The sequence below is a fragment of the Phaenicophaeus curvirostris genome, chromosome Z (genome assembly GCF_032191515.1).
Source record: "Phaenicophaeus curvirostris isolate KB17595 chromosome Z, BPBGC_Pcur_1.0, whole genome shotgun sequence".
NCBI lineage: Eukaryota > Metazoa > Chordata > Aves > Cuculiformes > Cuculidae > Phaenicophaeus > Phaenicophaeus curvirostris.
Window position 1 is genome coordinate 60566639 of NC_091431.1, and position 20712 is coordinate 60587350.

The 20712-nt window shown below is 41.0% G+C and overlaps 1 protein-coding gene across 1 annotated transcript; it reads left to right on the forward strand.

The window, feature by feature from the left end:
- Nucleotides 1-4895: 4895 nt before the first annotated feature.
- On the forward strand, nucleotides 4896-19669 carry CZH5orf34 (chromosome Z C5orf34 homolog). Its single transcript, XM_069880105.1, has 12 exons — nucleotides 4896-5068; nucleotides 7227-7316; nucleotides 10739-11385; nucleotides 11976-12071; nucleotides 13297-13420; nucleotides 14204-14295; nucleotides 14508-14577; nucleotides 14882-15052; nucleotides 16044-16132; nucleotides 16880-16972; nucleotides 17772-17812; nucleotides 19042-19669. The coding sequence occupies exons 1-12, from the start codon at nucleotides 4925-4927 to the stop codon at nucleotides 19233-19235; spliced, it is 1851 nt and encodes a 616-aa protein (XP_069736206.1). The 5' UTR covers nucleotides 4896-4924; the 3' UTR covers nucleotides 19236-19669.
- Nucleotides 19670-20712: the final 1043 nt, after the last annotated feature.

Below are 20712 nucleotides of genomic sequence, written 5' to 3' on the forward strand. Positions count from 1 at the left end.
GGTGTAATTTCACTACTTTGTCTTTTTTGCTTTAATAAAAAATAATTGGGGAGGGCTGCTTCTGTCTCCCTGTCACCTAACGCTCCTTTTTTTCTTTGAAGAGAGCATTATCTTTTAAAATTCACTGGAAAACAAAATTTATCAAAGGGGAACATGGTCATAAGAACTACATTGGCATTTCAAAGTCCAGAAACTAGAAAACTGAAAGTTGGATTGGATTATTCTCATAGGCACATTTTTCATACAAAGCTTTTATTCTAAATATAGGTCAGGCTTCCTGCTGACTATACAAGCAGATATCTTGTGGAAAACCTGTTTACTGAAAACTCAAAGTGTGAAGGAACAAGCATTTATATGCATTATAGTAAACTAATAGTGCATGCACGCAATCCACTTCACATGTTTTAGTTTTGCATTTAGTAGTGTGTCTTTTCTTCTGTGAAGTCACTGTCAGACTCCAGGTGTGTACAGTGTCAGCTTGTGGAGAACTGTGTGTCTTAACATGCAAGTAAGAAATATGCAAGTCATCCTGTGCAAAAATATCAGGAAAAGGAATTGTATATATGAAGCAATTCAGATCAAGGTTTACCAAATAATATTTGTCTTGCACCGCAGAAACACTGAAAAGTGAGACTTTTTCAAAGTAGTGAAGAAGTTCGTGGTCTCTGTACATAGAAAAATGTGTTAGAGCTTTAATGTGGTAAAGGAAAGATTTTTAACTCTGTCTTACTCTATTAAGATAGGATAAACTTTGCCATCAACACTTCAACTATCTTTCCTACTTGTCTTTTGTGTGGAAGTCTAATACAAATTAGTGATGGTGGAATGAGATGTGAGCAAAAGTAGTAAGCACATTTTGCACTGCCATAATCAACGTTTACTGCTTGTGTGCCTGTTTTTAACCGCTCATAGTCCTGTGTATGATAGAGGTCAGAGAGGTCTAAAGATATTTCACCTGAATCTTAGCATTTACAAATTTCCAGAGCACTCTGTAAATGTGCTTCTCACCTACAAGTTTCTGAACAATATTTTGCAGGTAAGCAAGCATTTTAAAATATTTATTTTTTGTTTCTGGTCTAATGGCCAACCATTGAGGCGCAAGCATGGAAAGGAGACTGGGTGCATGGCATAGGGTTTGCGGTCAGTTCGTAATTGCTGCTCCTTTCTTTTCAGGAGGAGGACTCCTCACCCTCTTCTCCTGCTCCAGGGTGGGCTCTTCTCCCCAGGTCCTGCCAAAAGCCTGTTCCAGCATGGTCTTACCCTGGGGTCAGAGCCTCTTTCAAGCCCATCCACCTGCTCTGGCAGGGGGTCCTCCACCATTAACCTCCCAGGGCTGTGGGAGCACAGCCTGCCTCACCCATGTTCTTTACCATGGGAGGCAAGGGAATCTCTGCTCTGGTGTCTGGAGCTTCTCCCTCTCCTTTACTGTTGTCTGTAGAGTTTTTTTCTCTCACATGGTCTCACTTCTCACTTCAGCTGCAGTGGGTGGTGTTGTGCAGTTTGTTTTCCTCATTCTTAAATCTGTTATACCAGAGGCACTACCACCATCACAGATGGGCTCAGCCTTGACCACCTGTGGATCCATCTTGGGAGTTGGCTGGCACTGGCTCTATCAGGCATGGGCAAAGCTTGTAGCTGTTTCTTACAGAAGACACCCCTGCAGACTCCCTGCTACCTTGCTATGCCGATACTGAAAGTGCTGGCAAATAGTGCTCTCTAGGATTTGTTTTAAGAGTTTTAGAAAGCAAGGGTCCTTCACCGGGCCTGGGCAACATGAGGGAGTGATCTCCATCAATTGTGTGCAGGGAGACAAGATATGGGGACCAAATACTTACAGGCATATGTATAAATTTTCCCAGAAATCTTATGCAAGTTATATTACTTTGCAAGGTCTAATTTTAATGTTATGAAATATACCAATGTTATGAAATATACCAACCAGTCAAAACTCTTCGTAATTTGGAGATGGCTCCAGCTCTCTGCTTGACCTTGCCTTTTAAGATATATAGACACTCCAAACAGACATCTGTTCAGCACAGATCATACTGAACACAAGGCATTATAATCTTTAAAGAATGAATGGTCTCTGGAGAAAACACCATTTTAAAGAAAACATGCTATGAGAGGGACATTGTGCCCAATTTTTGAAGAACACAACTGCTTAGATTAAACTTAACTGTACTTTAGCCTAAATCAAAATATTCTACTTCGAAATATTCCACGTATTGGATCAATGCAAACCCAAAATACTGAATTATAGTTTCAATCATCCAGTTTTATGGCTGTGGATCCTAGCAGTTGATAGAGGAATAGAAAATCATATTCCAGCCAATTCTCAAGAAAGACACTGCACTGTTTGTGAATTGCTGATTTGCTACCTCTACTTCAGCCTATGTGTCCTACTTCCATAGTTCCTATGCTTTGGATTCCAACTGTAGCAGTGAAATTTCCAGCAAAATACAATGCATTGTATATAAATAATAAAAAGAAATAAAGCAAACGAGTAGCATTATTTGCATTTTTAATGCATAAAATGGAAATACTTCAAAACTAAACCAGGACTTAAATCTGCATTTCTAAACCCTAGTCCAGCCTTATAAAGATTTATACTTGCTTGCTTTTAAACCAAGTATGTGTATACAAGAGAAGTGATAAAAGGAGGGTTGATAATCTAAATATATAGTTTGAAACTTGCTTCAGGCAAGTACTATGCAGAAAAATATTAATTAAGAAAGGCATTGCAAATAGAACCAGATTTATTTGCTGAATCTGCAGCCACTTGACTAGATGTTGATCTGCTCTCTGCTTTGCTGAGAAAGCAGTTGTAGAGAATGGAAATTTGTACTGAAAGCACTTCTTCCGTGGTTATATACTGATCTGAAAAAACAGTACTTCATTAGGTAGGGAATAGTTGTTACAGATTGATGAGACTACATGACCTAGCACAGCCTGTATAGCAAAGGATCTTTAATTACAGTTGCTTAGTGCTTTAAGGAGGAATTGAGAATAAATTGTCACTTCACTTTAAACTGCATATCCACTTAAACCAGCTTGATTAAACTGTAAGGAGTGTGTTGGTGTGGGCCTGTGTGTGTATCTTTCCAAAAGGCAACCAGGCATAATTTTTAAATTGGCCTTTAGGAAATTAATCTATTCAGCTAAGGCCTGTGTGATGCAGTTCTAAGTAGAAGTATAACCTGTTAGATTAGATAGTTCGAAGTATAGAGATAGAGATATATTTTAGATAACTAGAAGTATATCCTGTTAGATTTCCCTGCCCCATGAATGCAAAGCAGCATTATTTATCTGTAATCTCTCTTTGGGGTATGTTGCAGATCAGCAAACTGCTTTCATGGTTCTGTCCCCTCAGCCTCCTCCTCGTTTTCCAGAGGTGCTGATGTGAGGAGACAGGGAACAAACACTTTCTCATGCAGCCGCAGGCATGCTTCTCCCAGCAAGTAATAGGGCAAGAAATGGCCACAGGTTGTGCCAGCGGAGATTTAGGCTGTATACTAGGAAATATTACATCACTGAAATGGTTGTCAAGCACTGGAACAGGCTGGTCAGGAAAGTGGTTGAGTCACTGTCCCTAGAGGTATTTAACAGGTAGGTAGATGTGGTGCTTAAGGACGTGGTTGAGATCTCGTGAGACCTCACCTGGAGACTGCTTTTAGTTCTGGACACGGATCTGTTAGAGCAAGTCCAGGGGAGGCCACGAAGATATGAGAGTGCTGGAACACCTCCCCTGTGAGGATCAGCTGAGAGAACTGGACTTGTTTAGCCTACAGAGAGACCTTACAGCAGCCTTTCAGTGCTTGAAAAGGGCCTACAGGAAAGCTGGGGATGGGGCTTTTTACGAGGGAGTGCAGAGACAGGACAAGGCTGGACAGGACAAACAGGAATGGGTTTACGCTGTAATAGAGGAGATCTAGATTAGATATTAGGAAGAAATTCTTTACTATGAGGGGCTGAGGCACTGCAACAGGTTGTCCAGAGAAGTCATGGATGCCACATTCCTGGAGGTGTGCAAGGTGAGGCTGGATGAGGCTTTGAGCACCCTGATCCAGTGGAAGGTGTCACAAGTCATGGCAAGGGAGTTGAAACTGGATGGTCTTTAAGGTCCCTTCTAACCCAAACCATTCCATGATTTTATGATTCTATGGTTTAGTGGTGAACTTGTCAGTGTTAGGTTAACGGTCAGAGCCAATGACCTTAGAGCTCTTTTCCAACCTAAACCATTCTTTGATTCTGGGAGGCGGGAAAGCATGCTAGGGCTGCAGCAGCTGCTTTTGAGGGACCCGTGCTTTCTGCCAGGCACCTGCTGAGAGAGGTATATCTTAAAGGAGCACAGCTGCAGGCAAACAGTGTTTTTTCCCCTGTGATATAAGCCTTTGTACTGCTAATTTTCCTTCCTGGAGCAGAAAAACACAGGCTGAGAGAGGTGGGGTTGTTCAGCCTGGAGAAGGCTTAGAGACCTTATAGCAACCTTCCAGTACCTGAAGGGGCTGCAAGAAAGCAGGGGAGGGACTGTTTGCAAAGGCTTATAGCGATAGGAATAGAAGCAATGGGTATAAATTGGAGAGGAGTAGATTCAGGCTAGACATAAGGAAGAATTTCTTCACTATGAGAGTGATGAGCCACTGGCATAGGTTCCCCTGGGAGGCTGTGGCTGCCGCATCCTTGGGGGTGTTCAAGGCCAGGCTGGATGGGGCCTCGGGGCAGCCTGATCTAGTGGGAGGTGTCCCTGCCCATGGCAGGGGGGCTGGAACTGGGTGACCGTTAACGTTCCTTCCAACCCAACCCATTCTGTAACTCTATGAAATACCAAAAATCCCTCCCGTTCCCGGCAGGCGCGCCGGAGCGGGCGGAAGGGGCGGTGCCGGGTGATGGCGGCGGTGCCGGGTGATGGCGGCGCTGCCGGGTGATGGCGGCGCTGCTGGGGGACGGCTCTGTGGAGCTGCTCGGGGCCGGGGTCGCCCCGCTGCGGCTTTGTCCCTGCGGCGCCGAGTACCTGCCGCGCGCCCCCCGCCCCGCCCGCCGCGTGCCCTTCGCGCCCCGCGCGCACCGGGTGTGTGAGGGGGGGTCCGGCTGGGGGGGGCGGCGGGGCCGGGGGCACAACAACCCTGTGCAGCTACAGGCTAGGGGAAAAGTGGCTGGAAAGCTGCCTGGAGGAGAGGGACTTGGGGGTGTTGTTTGACACCGACTGAACACGAGCCAGCAGTGTGCCCAGGTGGCCAAGAAGGCCAATGGCATCTTGGCGTGTATCAGAAATGGCGTGACCAGCAGGTCCAGGGAGGTTATTCTCCCTCTGTACTCGGCACTGGTGAGACCACACATCGAATCCTGTGTTCAGTTCTGGGCCCCTCACCACAAGAAGGATGTTGAGGCTCTGGAGCGAGTCCAGAGAAGGTGAAGGGGCTGGAGAACAAGTCTTACGAGGAGCGGCTGAGGGAACTGTGGTTGTTTAGCCTGGAGAAGAGGAGGCTGAGGGGAGACCTTATTGCTCTCTGCAACCCTGAAAGGAGGTTGTAGAGAGGAGGGTGATGGCCTCTTCTCCCAGGTGACAGGGAAATGGCCTTGAGCTGCTCCAGGGGCAGTTTAGATTGAACATAAGGAAAAATTCCTTCATGGAAAAGGTTATCAAGCACTGGCAGAGGCTGCCCAAGGAGGTGGTTTAGTCACCATCCCTGATGTTCAAAAGGTGGGTAGATGAGGTGCCTGGGGACATGACGTAGTATTGGACAGGTATGAGTGGAGTTGTTTGTCTCTAAGGTCTGTTCCAACTTAATGATTCTAAATGACTCTGCGGGCAGCTGTGATGGCAAGTACCCCTCACCACACCCTAGCCCCAGGAGAGCCCTATGTCCTCCTGCAGGCATAGAATGCCTCTTCTGCCACTAAGTGGAGGCAATTTCATAGCTCCAAAGAAGATGAAGATGATATAAAAGGTAGTTACTATTACAAGAAGTAGAATATTTTCCTTTAAGCTAGAGTTCATCCAAGTAACTGTATTGAAAGTTAGACAGAATATCCCTCTGATAGCATGTTTTTTTAATAGGGTGTTTTTTTCAAATTATGTTTTTCCAGACACTGTTATACTCCTAGTTCTTTTTGAAATTATAACGTCTTGTGTTAAGTATGATCTGTGCTGAACAGATGTCTGTTCTGTAATCACCTCTGTTTGCAGTGTTTCTCTTCCTCAGATGCAAGGTCAGACAGCTGGCTCCAAAGCTCCAAATTAGCAAGAGATTTGACTGTTGCGAAGTTCATTATAACATTAAAATTAGTCCTTGGAAAGTAATAGAATATGCATAAAAAGGCAAGATCGAGCAGAGAGCCGAAGGCAGCTCCAAATTAGCAAGAGTTTTGACTGTTGCTAAATTTCATAACATTAACATTAGACCTTGGGAGGTAATAGAATATGCATAAGATTTCTGGGAAAATATATACATATGCCTGTAAGTGGGAAACATATTCTGTAACCTGCTCTTGTCTTGTTGCACATGACTGAGACCGCTCCTCGAATACTGTGTTCAGTTCTGGGCCCCTCACCACAAGAAGGATGTTGAGGCTCTGGAGCGAGTCCAGAGAGGAGCAACAAGGCTGGTGAAGGGGCTGGAGAACAGGCCTTATGAGGAGCGGCTGAGAGAGCTGGGGGTGTTTAGCCTGGAGAAGAGTAGGCTGAGGGGAGACCTCATTGCTCTCTACAACTACCTGAAAGGAGGTTGTAGAGAGGAGGGTGCTGGCCTCTTCTTCCAAGTGTCAGGGGACAGGACAAGAGGGAATGGCCTCAAGCTCCGCCAGGGGAGGTTTAGGCTAGACGTTAGGAAAAAAAATTTCATGGAAGGGGTCATTGGGCACTGGAACAGGCTGCCCAGGGAGGTGGTTGAGTCACCTTCCCTGGAGGTGTTTAAGGCACGGGTGGATGAGGTGCTGAGGGATATGGTTTAGTGTTTGATGGGAACGGTTGGACTCGATGATCCGGTGGGTCTCTTCCAACCTGGTTATTCTGTGATTCTGTGACTGATGGGAGATCAGTCCCTCATGTTGTCCAGGCCTGATGAAGGCTGCTTGCTTTCTAAAACTCCAAAACGAGTCTTGGAGAGTTTATTTGAGGGTGTTTTCAGTATCGATGACATCAGCTTACAATATTATCACTGAACAGAAAAGCTCATGGTGTAATGACATTGTGATATTTTGGTTTACTTTTCTTTGCACTTCACTAGGAAGAGCTGCTGCAAGCTCTGGATTTCCGGAACACATTTTCATCTCGCCCGTACTTACCTTCGCACGTTATCCCTCCAGAAAGAAAAAAGGTGAGAGCTAATACATGAGGTGCTTTTGTAAAATAAAGTTTCTTACTCCCTGACAAAATGGACTTGCACAGCTGTACGTGGGTGTGTGTGAGTGCAGGCCTGGAAGGTCCACAAGGCACTTTCTGATGGATGCTTCAATCCATTTGATTAGCATAGTGCCATAGTAAATTACAGTTTTAGGTGTTACTTAGTCCTCTATTTATGCATGTCCTTTGTGGCAAAAAAACAGAGTTTGTTTGCACTTCGTAAGCCTAAAACCTAGGATTTTGTAGCTATGATAGAATGTGCTAGTTTATGTATTGTCACTTTTCTGCACTCCAGACCTTTCAGGGAAGGCTTGGTGAAACAGGACATTATTTTCCAAGAGGCTGTCAGGTTCAGAATTCCATTATTTCCACACTGAAGTACCTGTGTGAATCTGTTAGAGGGGCCTTCAAGAGGACTCGGGTGGAGTGTCACTCCAGGTCAAGCTGAAGGTCCATGCAGAGATCCCATTTACTGTTTCTAGAGCATTACTCCTCATCAGCATCCTTCTGATGTTCCCAATGAATGCATGCCAGCATGTAGGCACTGTGGTGGAAGTCCTAAGAGGACTGATAAATCATGCAAGTTGTAAGTTTTAAAACTTTTAGACCGACACCTCATCAGTAATGAACATCATACTACCGTTTGGCTGCTGTCCATCAGTGTCACTACACATTTATCAGGAGTTAGGTCACAGCAGTCACACTGTCCATCCACTGCAACTTACAGTGGCACAGAGCTGATGCTGTCTTTTAAGTCAGCACTAGTGGGTGACAGTCCATTCTCTTCCAGGCCAGGATCGTGTCCTGGGAGATGGCTAGGTTTCTACACAGATTCTAACCTAACTGCTTCCACTGTGACTAATTGCTAGCAGTGTTGAGGGATAACTTTCCCATTCCACAGCAAATGCCTTAACTGTGTTGCTTGCCTTTTCTTTTTGTTATCCTGGTGTCATGATCCCCGCCCATACGTACCCCACTTTATCCTTTGTAGCTCTCCAGATGGTACTTCTTCAGTATTTTACTACCAGTTTACTGTTCCACAGCCTCTGTTTTCAGCCACTGTCTGTGTTTTCAGCCACTGTCCGTGTTTTCAAGGCATTTGTTATGTCCCACACTTGAGCGGCCCATTATAAGGAGGTGGCAGTTATCAAGCTGTAGACCCCTGGGCATGCTTCATAACAGACTGGTAATGGGCCAGCCCGGGACAACACTTTTACTGGGCTGCTAGGTATGAAGACGCATCTGCAGTTACACTGTAGTACCTTAATTGTGCCTAAATTCCAGACAACCAGCACTGCAGTTTGCTTGGTTTGCAGAGGCTTTGGCCATATGAATTATCCACAGCTCAGCTGAGCTTGACGAGGGGTGGTGTGGTCTGTTCAGAACCACAAGTAGCATTCAAAATGCATGAATACATTCAGTAGTATGGCTGTATATCCTCTTTGTTCTTGTTCCTTCCCTAGAATTTTCGAACATTTGATAAGGTACTTAAACTTGGGCTGGACACAGAGTATGCTTTAAAGGTACTGTCAGTCTTAGCACCAAGATCTTATTCCTGGCAGGTGGTACTCCGTTCAGAGCTCATCCTTCTATATGTAAGGCTAGAATTGCTTTTCCCATTTATATCATATTACATTTATCTACGTTGAATTTTTATCTGCAGCTTTCATTTGTCTGGGCACTTCATTTCTTTTTTTAGGGTCCTTTTCCAATTCTTTATGGCAAATTTTCATCTTTTATAGCTAAAATACCTTCAGCAGACTTTCCTGCGATCCTAATAACCTAGTGCTGCCATATTTCATTTTTATTGGACTTAAAGGTTTTCAAATGCTAGGTTGAATTGTGATCAGAGCTGAAACATACCCAATTAAAGGGCAGCCACATGAGAGAAAGCTGTATGTGAGTCTCATGAGGTTCAACAAGGCCGAGTACAGGGTCCTACACCTGGATTGGGGCAATCCATGTTTTCAATACAGGGTGGGGGATGATGTGATTGAGAGCAGCCCTGCGGAAAAGGACTTGAGGGTGCTGGTTGATGAGAAGCTACAGATGAGCCAGCAATTTGCGCTCGTAGCCCAGAAAGCCAACCATATGCTGGGCTGCATCAAAAGAAGCGTGGCCAGCAGGTTGAGGGAGGTGATTCTGCCCCTTTATTCTGCTCTTGTGAGACCTCATCTGGAGTATTGTGTCCAGTTCTGGAATCCTCAACATAAGGAGATATGGAGCTGTTGGAACAGGTCCAGAGGAGGGCTACAAGGATGACTGGAGGGATGGAGCACCTCCCATATAAGGACAGGCTGAGAGAGTTGGGTTGTTCAGCCTGGAGAAGAGAAGGCTCCGAGGAGACCTTATAGCAACCTTCCAGTACCTGAAGGGGCTAAAAGAAAGCTGGAGAGGGACTTTTTACAAGGGCTTGTAGCGACAGTACTAGGGGCAATGGCGTTAATTGGAGAGGGGAAGATTTAGGCCAGACGTGGGGAGGAAATTCCTCACAATGAGAGTGATGAGGCACAGGGACAGGTTGCCCAGGGAAGCTGTGGATGCCCCCTCCCTGGAAGTGTTCAGTGCCAGGTTGAATGAGCAGCCTGGTATGGTGGAAGATGTCTGTGTGTAATTCAGGGGGGGGTTGGACAAGAACATATGCTGTGAAGATGTTTGTTGTTTGTTTTGAACAAAAGTGCTAATGGAAACAGCTATTTGTACTTGAATATCATGGCAGTAAGATGAGGCTATTATTTTGAGACTTTTTCAAATGTCTAATATCTTTATTATATTCTAAATTCATCTTCAGAAATATGTTTTATCCCCACCTAGCAATAGCTGTGTGACTTAATCTGTGGTGCTGAAGGATTAAGTAAGATTGGCTACCCACCTGCATAATCTTTTCAATAAATTTCCATTCTAGTAAGAACACATAAATAAATGCTGCATGCCACTTTACAGGCTTAATTTATTTCTAAAAATAAAGATAAGATTTCAGAGCATGTGCAGTTTTAATGTATACCATTTTAATGTGGGCTTTTCATGGAGTCTACTGATAACTGATACGATCAAGTTCATTTAGGCATTCTCTTCAGTCTTCTTAAGAAGCAGTTGGAAGCAGAAGTATCGACTGTGATGGGATGTGCCTGGTCAGTTGTCTATGTACCTTACCAGTTTATGAATACATATTAAATTGAAACGTCATTGCTAGAGACAACTCTGTTAGAACAGGAGGAAGTAGAGATGAAGGCTTCCTCTTGAGTTCAGTATGCAGATAAATACAGAGTAAAGTTTCTGGCCATACATCATGTTGCAGTAGGACTGAATTAATTTAAATGTGAATCATCCATTGTAATTACTCAGAAGTGGGTCATTTTTATCATGTGGCACATTCCAATAATTTTCTTGTGTTAGATTATTTTCAGTGATATCGTAGAAGTTAAATGGCCTGACCCTGCTACAGCTGATCTAACAAGATGTATAGAGAATGGCAATGTGAAGATCTCATCAGTAGATGGTTATGCTCACCTTTACCTGTCAGAATTACAGCAAGAATTTACAGTGGAGTTCTTATGCAAAGTCAGCCAGTCATCTGCAACATCCTTACGCTCCTCTCAAAATAACAGCAACTATAGAACTGCGGATCAGAATGGAAAATCAAATGAAAATTCAATTGAAGAAGTGTCATCGAAGCAAATGAGAATAGAAAATAAGACAAATGAACATGGTTATGCTGAAGGTCAGTACAGAGAACCAAACAAACCAAAGGAACAAAAAGACAGAGATGGAGTCCCTGCATTCTACACAAATTGTTCTTATGAATACACATGGGTTACACAGCGTTGGTCTGTTTCCTCCTACCCCGAAGAATGGAAATACCCTTTGTTGTTGGCACAAATATGCTATAACTTACATACTGCTGAGGATGTAATGAAGACGTGTGAGAAAGACAACGATACGTCTATAGGAGCTGATGTTTTACTTGACCTTGAAAAATATGAAACAGTTTCTCGTTTACCTACAGCTTTGCCACTCAGCTGCAGAGCCCCACATTTACACAGGTAATTTGTTTACCTCATAGAGGTTAACCTGTGTTTTACAATTCTGAAACTTGGAACTTCAGCCTCTAGCAAAATAACTGAACTCTAGCTATAAAAAAAACCCAAACTACTGTATTATCTTTTTTTTAGGAAATTCTTGAAAATTAAATCTGTGAAACCAACATGCTGTATCCTGCTGTAATGAATATATATAAATTAGTCCAGCAAAAAAAGCAAATTTATTTTCTGACATGCCATATAAATATATAAATGAAAAAGAGAATACTGAAGGAAGAAGGCAGTTTTTTAGTTGGATTGGGCTTTTTTAATTATTAAGAAGGACATACTACAAAGTAGCCAGTGGCTTACATTCTCTGTTAGCACCACTGAAAATAATAAAAAAAACCCAACCAACTTTACAGGCTTGAGAAAATTAATTTGGTAATGAGCATGGATAACTGAGGACTCTGGAAATATATGGCCTCTTTTCCTTTGAGTAGGTGTGTGTGTGTCTGTTCTGCTTACAGAAATGATTACCAACACAAAACACTCCCCCCGCTTCCCCCTCTCATCATCTGGACTGACTGAAGCCTTTATTGTATTTTATACAGGTGGACTTTCTGTGACTTCTTTCAGAATCGAGATACCGAAAACTACTCATGCCCTCAGCTAATTCAAATTGTATGGTGCCAGTGTGTTTTATATAGGTATGTAGGAGATGATACTTTTCATCTTTGGAAACTTCATTTCTGTGGTAATTAAGCTTTAAGATGAAAGGTTTTACTTCATCCCTTTCTCCCTCTTTGACAAATTGTACACAAGCTTTGTGTAAGAGTGTGTTCCTTTCTGCTGTTTCTTATTTGGTCTTCAAATTTTCTAATACAGTATGTTTTCAGGTCTCAGAGTGGGTATGTCTGAAACAAACAATCTGAAATCATCTTTAAGGCTTTCAGAGGAGTGATCTCATTATCTGATTTCTTAAAGGTTTACTGGACAGCTGGAGCTCCCACAGCCTTCACTGGCAATTATGGTTTCTTTGCAAATTACATTGCTCCTTTTGATGCTGAGGATTTCACCCTTTGTTTGTTTTGGTGACCTACATAATTTGCATGTTGCAAGGAACTAAACTGGATTTTCTTGGCAAATCACCATGTCCATATGGTTAAAAAAAATAAAAAAAAGACTTTTCAAAATTACCCTTTCATATCTTCAGATCTGTTATGCAAACTTTGGAACGCTACAGTTACTACAAGCATCAAAATGTTGTTGATAAAAGCATAATTGTTCCTTAAAGCTTTAAAGTTTTAATCTTTCTGTCCAGTGTTCTTAATTTTTCTCAGTGTGATTCTCAAATTTTCGTGTCATCTGAACAAAATGTTTAGCAGCTCTTCAGTACTATACCTCACTTCTTTGGAAGTACAGAGCATAGCCATTACTTAGTCTGACTTCTCATTACCAGAGTCCAGGCATGTGACCACAGAGTTGTAGAATTGGGTCATTAAACGGGTTTGAGGTTCCAAAATACCATATGATCCCAAGGAAAAGACCATTGATCTTAGTGAAAAACACACGTCTGAGTGGAAATCAAGACTTTCACTAGGAAAACGGGATTTTTCTCTTTAGAATCGTATTTTGGGGTCAATGGAATGAATAGTGCTTGTGAGAAGTTTACTGAAAAAAATCTTTCCTTAGCTTCTTTAGCTCCCACTTGTCATGCACACAGGCAAACAAAGAGCCTGATAATGCTAATATTCTGTGTTAAAAGAAATAATTGGTATGCTGTGCTGTTTGGGAAACAGTAGAATTTTTTTCATGTGAGAGTTGTATTAAAAATGTGTTTCTGCTTAGTGCTTTCTTCAAGCATACTGACCTGTTTTGCTTGTGTAGGGGCACAGCGTTTTAAATGCTTGTTAAAGATCTTATTTTTTGTAGATTTATCCATGGTAGGAGAAACATCGTGGAAATTTATCCTGGTGATGACTCATTCTTCAAGTCAGAGGGAGCATTATTGGGAAACTATTTCGTACATTATGCAATCCAAAAAGGAACAAGGAAGGTATAAAACTGTTTTAAAAGATGGTCCAAATTCCTTCAAGTTAGCATATGTTCTTAGTTATAACACATTTGGCTCTGCAGTCTGTAGTGAAGTCCTGACGTTGGTAATTACTATAATGACTGAATCAAGCAATCAATCATAGAAAAAATCAGATAATTCCTTCTGTGTCTGAACATATTTTTGTATGTGATAGACATAATAAGAAAAATCTTACTAATTGTAATGTTTATTTTACAATCTTAAGTATGTACTGTAGTTAGATTCTACAATAATAATTTCTTACTCATTTAGAAGAGAAGGTTAGTATTTAATATGTGGACTAGAGTTTAATCTTTAGGTACTTGGAAATGTTTTCTTTTTTACTATATGGAGACAGAACCTAGAAGATGCAGATTCTGTTCTGGCTTTGTAACAGACCAGCTGTTCCGTGCTGGAGAAAAGGTTTCGCCCCTTTATGTCTGTATTTTTAACTTCTAAAGCAGAATTAAGGGTCAGCTTTGTACCTTTCAAACCTAGCCTTTAAAACATAGTCAAACACAGTTACTCAGTAATGAACTGCAATTTCCTTGCTGATAGGAGAACTTATTGGTCTGTACTGAGCCCATGGAAGCTGAATGTTCTCCTCACAGAAGGATACATCTGCCATTTTTTTTACTCTCTGATATTTATCTGTGTTCTGAGGTGAATTTAAATGTGATTATAGTTGCTTTCTGGGGAGGTCAGAAATGTAATGTTTTGCAAGCTCCTGGTACTAACTTACCTCCTTTTTGATATTTACTGCAGAGAGAAGAAAAGATGTATTCAGTAAAGAGCCTACCTCCTAATGTACCAGGAAATCCATACTCTATATCCTCCATTATTACTCAGGCAATCAAGTAACTTTACTCTGCTTTATCTTTGTTACATTAATTCCTCTGACTTTGAAAGGACAGTAATTGCTCATCGTAATTATTATAGCATAAAGTATAAAAATTAAAGGAATTTATATTAGCACTGAGGATGACTATAAACTTACAGAACAAATGTTGCAACTGTTTAGAAGACTTAGTAAGTATGAAGTGTATAATATTTTGGTTTTTCTCTTCAGGATACTTCAGTACTGCTACAAGACTAAACTATTGTTATGCGATGACTATTATCTCTGTTGCTGGAAAATGGTATGTAGTTGAAGTTTTACAAATCTTTCAGCATTGTAAGGATGATTATACAGGCTGTAGGGAATAGAAAGTAATCTAAAGGGAAGAATTGTGAATGTGTCCTCAAATATCAGAAGGTCTAGATTTGGGAACCACACGTATGCAGTTTAAAGGTATATTTGTGAAGCAGAATGAAATTGCATGATAAAGAGAGCTGGCTATGGTCTAGAAAAACAAGTGAATTGAAAATTTTGGACAGATACAAATGGCTGTAATGATGTTAGTAACCTTTCCTAAACTTTTAAATGTATTGGTTTGGTGCTAGGTACCTGAGACAGATGGACGAGAAATGTTACCAGTTTTGCTGTACAAAAAGCTTTTTCCCAGCACAGGAAAACTCTTTGTGTACTCGGATCATAAAGTCCATGCTGCTTTTTGGGATGGAATAACCTTGAGTATGGTCTGGGAATTTGACTCTTCCTGTAATAAGATCCAGGTAACTCATGAATTAGAAGAATGACTATTCTTAAAACTCTTCACAAAAAGTTTTACCAGAAAGCTAATGAGGAAACAAAACACCTATAAAATGCAAATGGAAGTCTTTCCAGAGATTTGTAATTCACAGCAGTCTGCTGCCATTGCTCACTTTTGAGCTTAGTAGTCTAAGTGAAAATAGGAACTAGTGGAAGATGCCACCATAAATGTACTGTTAGTATTTCAACCAGAAATGAGGAAGAAAAGTATTGCAGTGTATTACTGGTGCCTAAAGAGGCGAATGTAACTTTCTTCTTTTCGGAAGTCACTCACATTGATCAAGGCAGAGAGTATGTGGGTTTCGTTTCAAGTTATCTACAACTGAGCAAACAGATAGTGAAAAGTTACTCAGAAATGTTACCTTGTGTATAGGATAACCCGCATACATTGTTAAATCTACTAAATAGAGAATTAAAGAGATAATGTTGATTTTTGCAAAATGGCAATACAGAGGAAATTATGTGAATGTGGGATTTGGGGTTGGCTGCTAAAACTTTTGGCTTCTGTGTCTTTGCTTCTTACCCTAAGGTGACAAGACAAAAAAGTTGTTAAAACTGTCTGAGGGTATCTCTATTATAAACAATATAAATATGATAGTGTGTCAAACCGTACAGTATAAACTTTGTGATATGAGCTAGCTCAAATCTGTTTACTCACTCACGATAAAAAGAGGAAGAACTGAAAATTCTGCAGGTTTGGGAACATTTGTGCACACTTTAGAAATAAATTATTCTTGAATAGCTCAAAACGGGTGTTTGGGCCATTCCAGATGTTTTTTTTTTCCTTCTGCATTTGTCTTAGCAGACTATGCCAAATTCTATCCTTAGCAAAACACAAACTTTCAACTGTTAAAGTGGAGTGTTCATAGATGCTTAATTGGTGTATTACACTTGCTTTTTTTTTCCTTCAGACTGAAGGAGAAAATTAATACTTGTTATTTTTTTTCTTCTAAGATTAATGAAGATATCAGCTGGTGTAAGTTAACTAGTCCTGATGGGATACAGCAGCTAATACAAATAAGTCATCCTGGAATCTATGAAAGGTATAAGTAATTTAAACAATTTAAATATAAAAGAATTCTGTACAAATCCTTTTTTTTATGAAGAATGTTTTTTTTTACTGAAAATATTCTGGGGAGGGGGAACCAAATATATGATAAAAGCTCCATCTTGCATCTGGCAAAGATTCAGGATCTGCATGACAGAGGACCACTGTATGCTCTCATTCTATTGTAATTGTTACAGTAATGTCTTTAAAAAAAAACAAACCCAAAACAACTAGAGCTGCAACTTGGCACTTACATCAGTGGATAAGAAAAACAAATCTTTGACCTATATAGAGCAGGTACATAGAACTGGATAGCACCTTATCCAGTTTGGCTTTATTACGGATAGCAATCTGCAGGCAGAGGTCAATTTCTCTAATCTGCTTGCTCTAATTACAGCCTCATTATGGGAATCATGAGAAACTTACTGTGCTGTGCTGTGCTGTGCTTTAGCAAGAAGATATTCACAAACAAAAATTAACATTTGTACTATTAATTACAAATCATACAGCTTTGTTGTAATTCTCCATAGCTGCATAGATTTAAATATGAAGGAGATTGTAGACAAAGAATGTGAATCAAAAAGTGGCAAGGAAACCTTGAGAAAAAGCTGGATTTCGAATCATCACTTTTTCTTCCAAATTCACGTGTATTGCCTAAAGCCTTTAGTTTTTTGTTTGAATTAATAGAGAGTATTTCACATATAAATAACTACTTTTTTTTTGAATTTTCATGTTCACATAGGTACATCAAAACAGCAATAGAATGGTGCAGAAGTTTGAATGAGGGGAAGGACATTTCTGAGTATACTGCACACTCTGTTACAGAAGAAAATTGGTATTCTTGTTTGTCCTAAATAATTTACTACAAATAATGCTGAAAATAGAAAAAAAATAGTATGAACTGTGAATTTTATAGACCATATTTCCCAAGCGTCAAAAATGAAAAATGTAAGGCCATTTATTTTAAGTGGTTTCATATTTTTCTTTCAGTGTTTAAAATGTTAGGTAAGTTGAGTTCTAGGTGAAGCTTTTTTATTGCTCCTCTGCCTGCCTTATTTAAAAATCGGGATTATGGTGACTATGCCAAGGGAGGATTGTTACAGAGATAGTATCTTGCAAGGTGAAAAAGAGAAGCTAGGCTAAGAAAAGCATCTTTTAACAGAACACCAAGCAGTTCAAAATACTACTTTAAAATGCTAAATAATGCTTCCACCTCTTGGTAATACATTTGTCCTTTTTAATAAATGCTACTGACCATACATCTACTGACATCACATTTGCATGTGATGGTACTAAAAATGGGTTCATTGAAATCAATTACACTTGCACTTGTTATTCAAGTTATAGCTGATTCAGTGGCTGATGAAATGAAAGTGATATTTATATTTATACATCCGTACAACAAAGAAATTATTCTTAGAGCAGAGTCCTGACTTTCCTTGGAAACACAAATGGCAGCCACTGGCTAGTGAGTGGTATGTAAGACAAAAATAAAGTTACTTTTTCTAATTTGCATTTTGCTCACCTAATTTTGAGTATTACTGGATTCTGTTAAAAATTAAAATCTGAAATAGAAAATGCATTTGAGAACTTCCTATGATACTAAACCATTTAATCTTTATTTTCTTGGACAGGTCTGCAGATGCTGAACTTGAAAAAATACAGAGGTTTAACTGTATCCTTTTGAAAGCTGTAAAGGTTTGGAGAATTTATGTTCTGATGTTCATCTGCATAATCAAATCTGCATTTTGGATCACTGGAGGCTCTGTTCTCACCTTCGTTTAATGCCTTACCCACTTCTTTAAATCACCTGTTTAAGACATTTTTTTGTTTTCTTAATTCTCAATTTTTATTTTATCACTTATCTTTTCCAACTTCTGCATCACAGCACCAGAAACAAAAACAGTGGCAGACTATACAACTAAAATAAAAAATCACCAAAAAGGGAAGCCCTGTGATGGATATTGCATTAGTTTTGCAAACACTCATCTGCTGATCTGTTCTTGAAATAGGGATGATGCAGTTGCCTTTGGGCTCATTGTTGCAGCTCAGTGCCTATTTACCAGCTACCTCAATATTCTTCCATTACATTCAGCCAGCTCAAAAAAGTGTGCTACACTGCATGTGCTTAAAGCTGCTCTGTAATTGTCTTCAAGCCATTGTTCAATTCTGTTAGTATGAAAAGTGCATGGTGTTGAACTGCAGTGGTACCCCCATTCCTGGAGGTGCTCAAGCCCAGGCTGGATGCGGCGTTGAGCAGCCTGATCCAGTGGAAGGCAGCTCTGCCCATGGCAAGGGCATTAGAACTGCATGATCTTCAACATCCCTCCCAACCCAAACCATTCTATGATTCCGTGACATCATTTAGTTTCCTTTTTAAAGTAACTTTTGGATAAATTGAAGTCTTCGATAAATACATTTTCTATAAACATTGTTGACATTTTAAGTAGTATAATATTTTTATGATTTTTATCTTTATGTAGTTATCATGCTATGAAATTATACAATCATAGAATAGTTTGAGTTGGAAGGAATCTTAAAGATCATCCAGTTCCAACACCCCTGCCATGGGCAGGGACATCCCACTGGATCAGGCTGCCCAAGGCCCCATCCAACCTGGCCTTGAACACCTCCAGGGATGGGGCAGCCACAGCTTCCCTGGGCAACCTGTGCCAGTGCCTCCCACCCTCATCATTAAGAAATTCTTCCTTATGTCTAGTCTAAGTCTGCCCTTCTCCAATTTATACCCATTTCCCCTAGTCCTATCACTACAAGTGTTTGTAAACAGTCCCTCCCCAGCTTTCTTGTAGGCCCCCAATGCAGAACAATGAATACAAATATGGAGTATTATTTTTCTCTTTAGGAAGAAAAATTTGATATTTCTTCTTAACAAAATAACACTAGTTTTATTGGATAGTAGCAATGTTCTGGAAAGGACAGCTGCTTCAAAAAACAATCCATCTGGTATTACTGTCAGAAAAACAGAAAATGGGAATGAGCTGGAAGAAAGTGGCGAAGTGCGCGTCTTGGAGGCTTTGGAAAAAACTTCTAAAGTCATTCAGGATATTGAATCTCTGCTTGCAGCTTTTAGGAAGTGAAGCTGTATGGACTGTGAAAAAGTGTTCTGTAACTTCACAGGAGCTGTTGTGATGTCTGAGGAGGCTTTGAGGTGCAAGAGAAATGAGGGCTGAGGGCAGCATGCCAAGTGGCCATTATAATAACACTACAGGCCAGCAGAGTTTGTCAGCTGCCATTCTGACATCACAGTTATATATTGTGGATAAGCAAAAAGACAGGTGAAATAAAGCACAGCTGCATAAATGCATCAAAGCTGACCTGACAGTGCGACTTCTAAATGTATAAATGTTTGAATTGTTCCATTTTATAGAGGATTGTGTGAACAAGCGCATTAGTTAACTGCTCAAGTGGCAAGGCTAGGGACACATGGTTTTAACTGTGAAAACGTGCCTTTATTCAGAAGCTTGTACCAAGTAGTACAATATTGAATAAAAAGCTTCCTAAATGCTGTCTATTCTACTGAATAAATACTTATTTCAAGTGTCTGTCACTCAGTAGTGCATCGAATCTCTACTGATCAAACAGAATCATAGAATGTCATGAGTTAGAAGGGACTTGCAAGGACAATCCCAGAATTCACACCATGTGTCTGAGGGTGTTGTCCAAATTCTTCTTGAGTATTGTCAAGCTTGGCACCATGACGGCTTCTCTGGGGAGTTGTTCCAGTACTCTGCCATCCTCTGGGTGAAGAAACTTTTTCTAATATACACCCTAAACCTCCCTGGCACATCATCCTGCCATTCCCTTGGGTCCTGTCATTGGTCACCAGAGAGCAGCATCTGCTCCTCCTCCCTTTGTGAGAAAGCTATAGATGGTGATGAAGTATCCCCTCAGTCTTCTCCAGGCTGAACAGACCAAGTGACTTCAGCCACTCCTCATGCATCTTCACCAACTCTGTGGCCCTCCTCTGGACACTTTTCAGTAGCTTGATAGGCTTTTTATCATGTGGCGCCTAAAACTGCACACAGTACTCTAGGTGGGAGTAGAGTAGGAGAGTCGCCTCCCTTGAATGGCTAGCAATGCCATGCTTGGTGCACCCCAGGACACTGTTAGCTCATGTTCAACTTGCTGTCAGCCAGAACCCCCAAATCCCTTTCTGCAGGTCTGTTCTCCAGACTCTTGCTCCCCAGTCCATATGGACGTCCAGCGTTGCCATGTCCTAGGTGCAAAACCTGGCACTTGCCCTTGTTAAACTTCATGTGTGGGTGATTGATCAACATGTCTGCATAGCAGAGGTGCTCCGTTCCTCTGATCATGTTCATGGTCTTCCTCTGGACCTGTTACAACACTTCCACATCCTTCTTAAGTTGGGGATTTTGGAAGTGGACACAGTACTCAAGGTGGGGTCTCATGACAGCAAAGTAGAGGGGGAGAATCACCTTGACTGCCGTGCTGGCCACATTTCTTCTGATGTAGCCCAGGATACAGTTGGCTTTCTGGGCTGTGAGCACACACTGCTGGCTCATGTTGAGCTTCCCATGAACAAGCAGCCCCAAG

Bases quoted from the DNA above. Each gene is read 5' to 3' on its own strand.
- CZH5orf34 (XM_069880105.1), top strand. From the start codon at position 4,925: ATGGCGGCGCTGCTGGGGGACGGCTCTGTGGAGCTGCTCGGGGCCGGG. The intron at 5,069-7,226 runs GTGTGTGAGGGG...GCACTTCACTAG, and splicing joins TCGCGCCCCGCGCGCACCGG to GAAGAGCTGCTGCAAGCTCT. The intron at 14,578-14,881 runs GTATGTAGTTGA...GTTTGGTGCTAG, and splicing joins ATCTCTGTTGCTGGAAAATG to GTACCTGAGACAGATGGACG.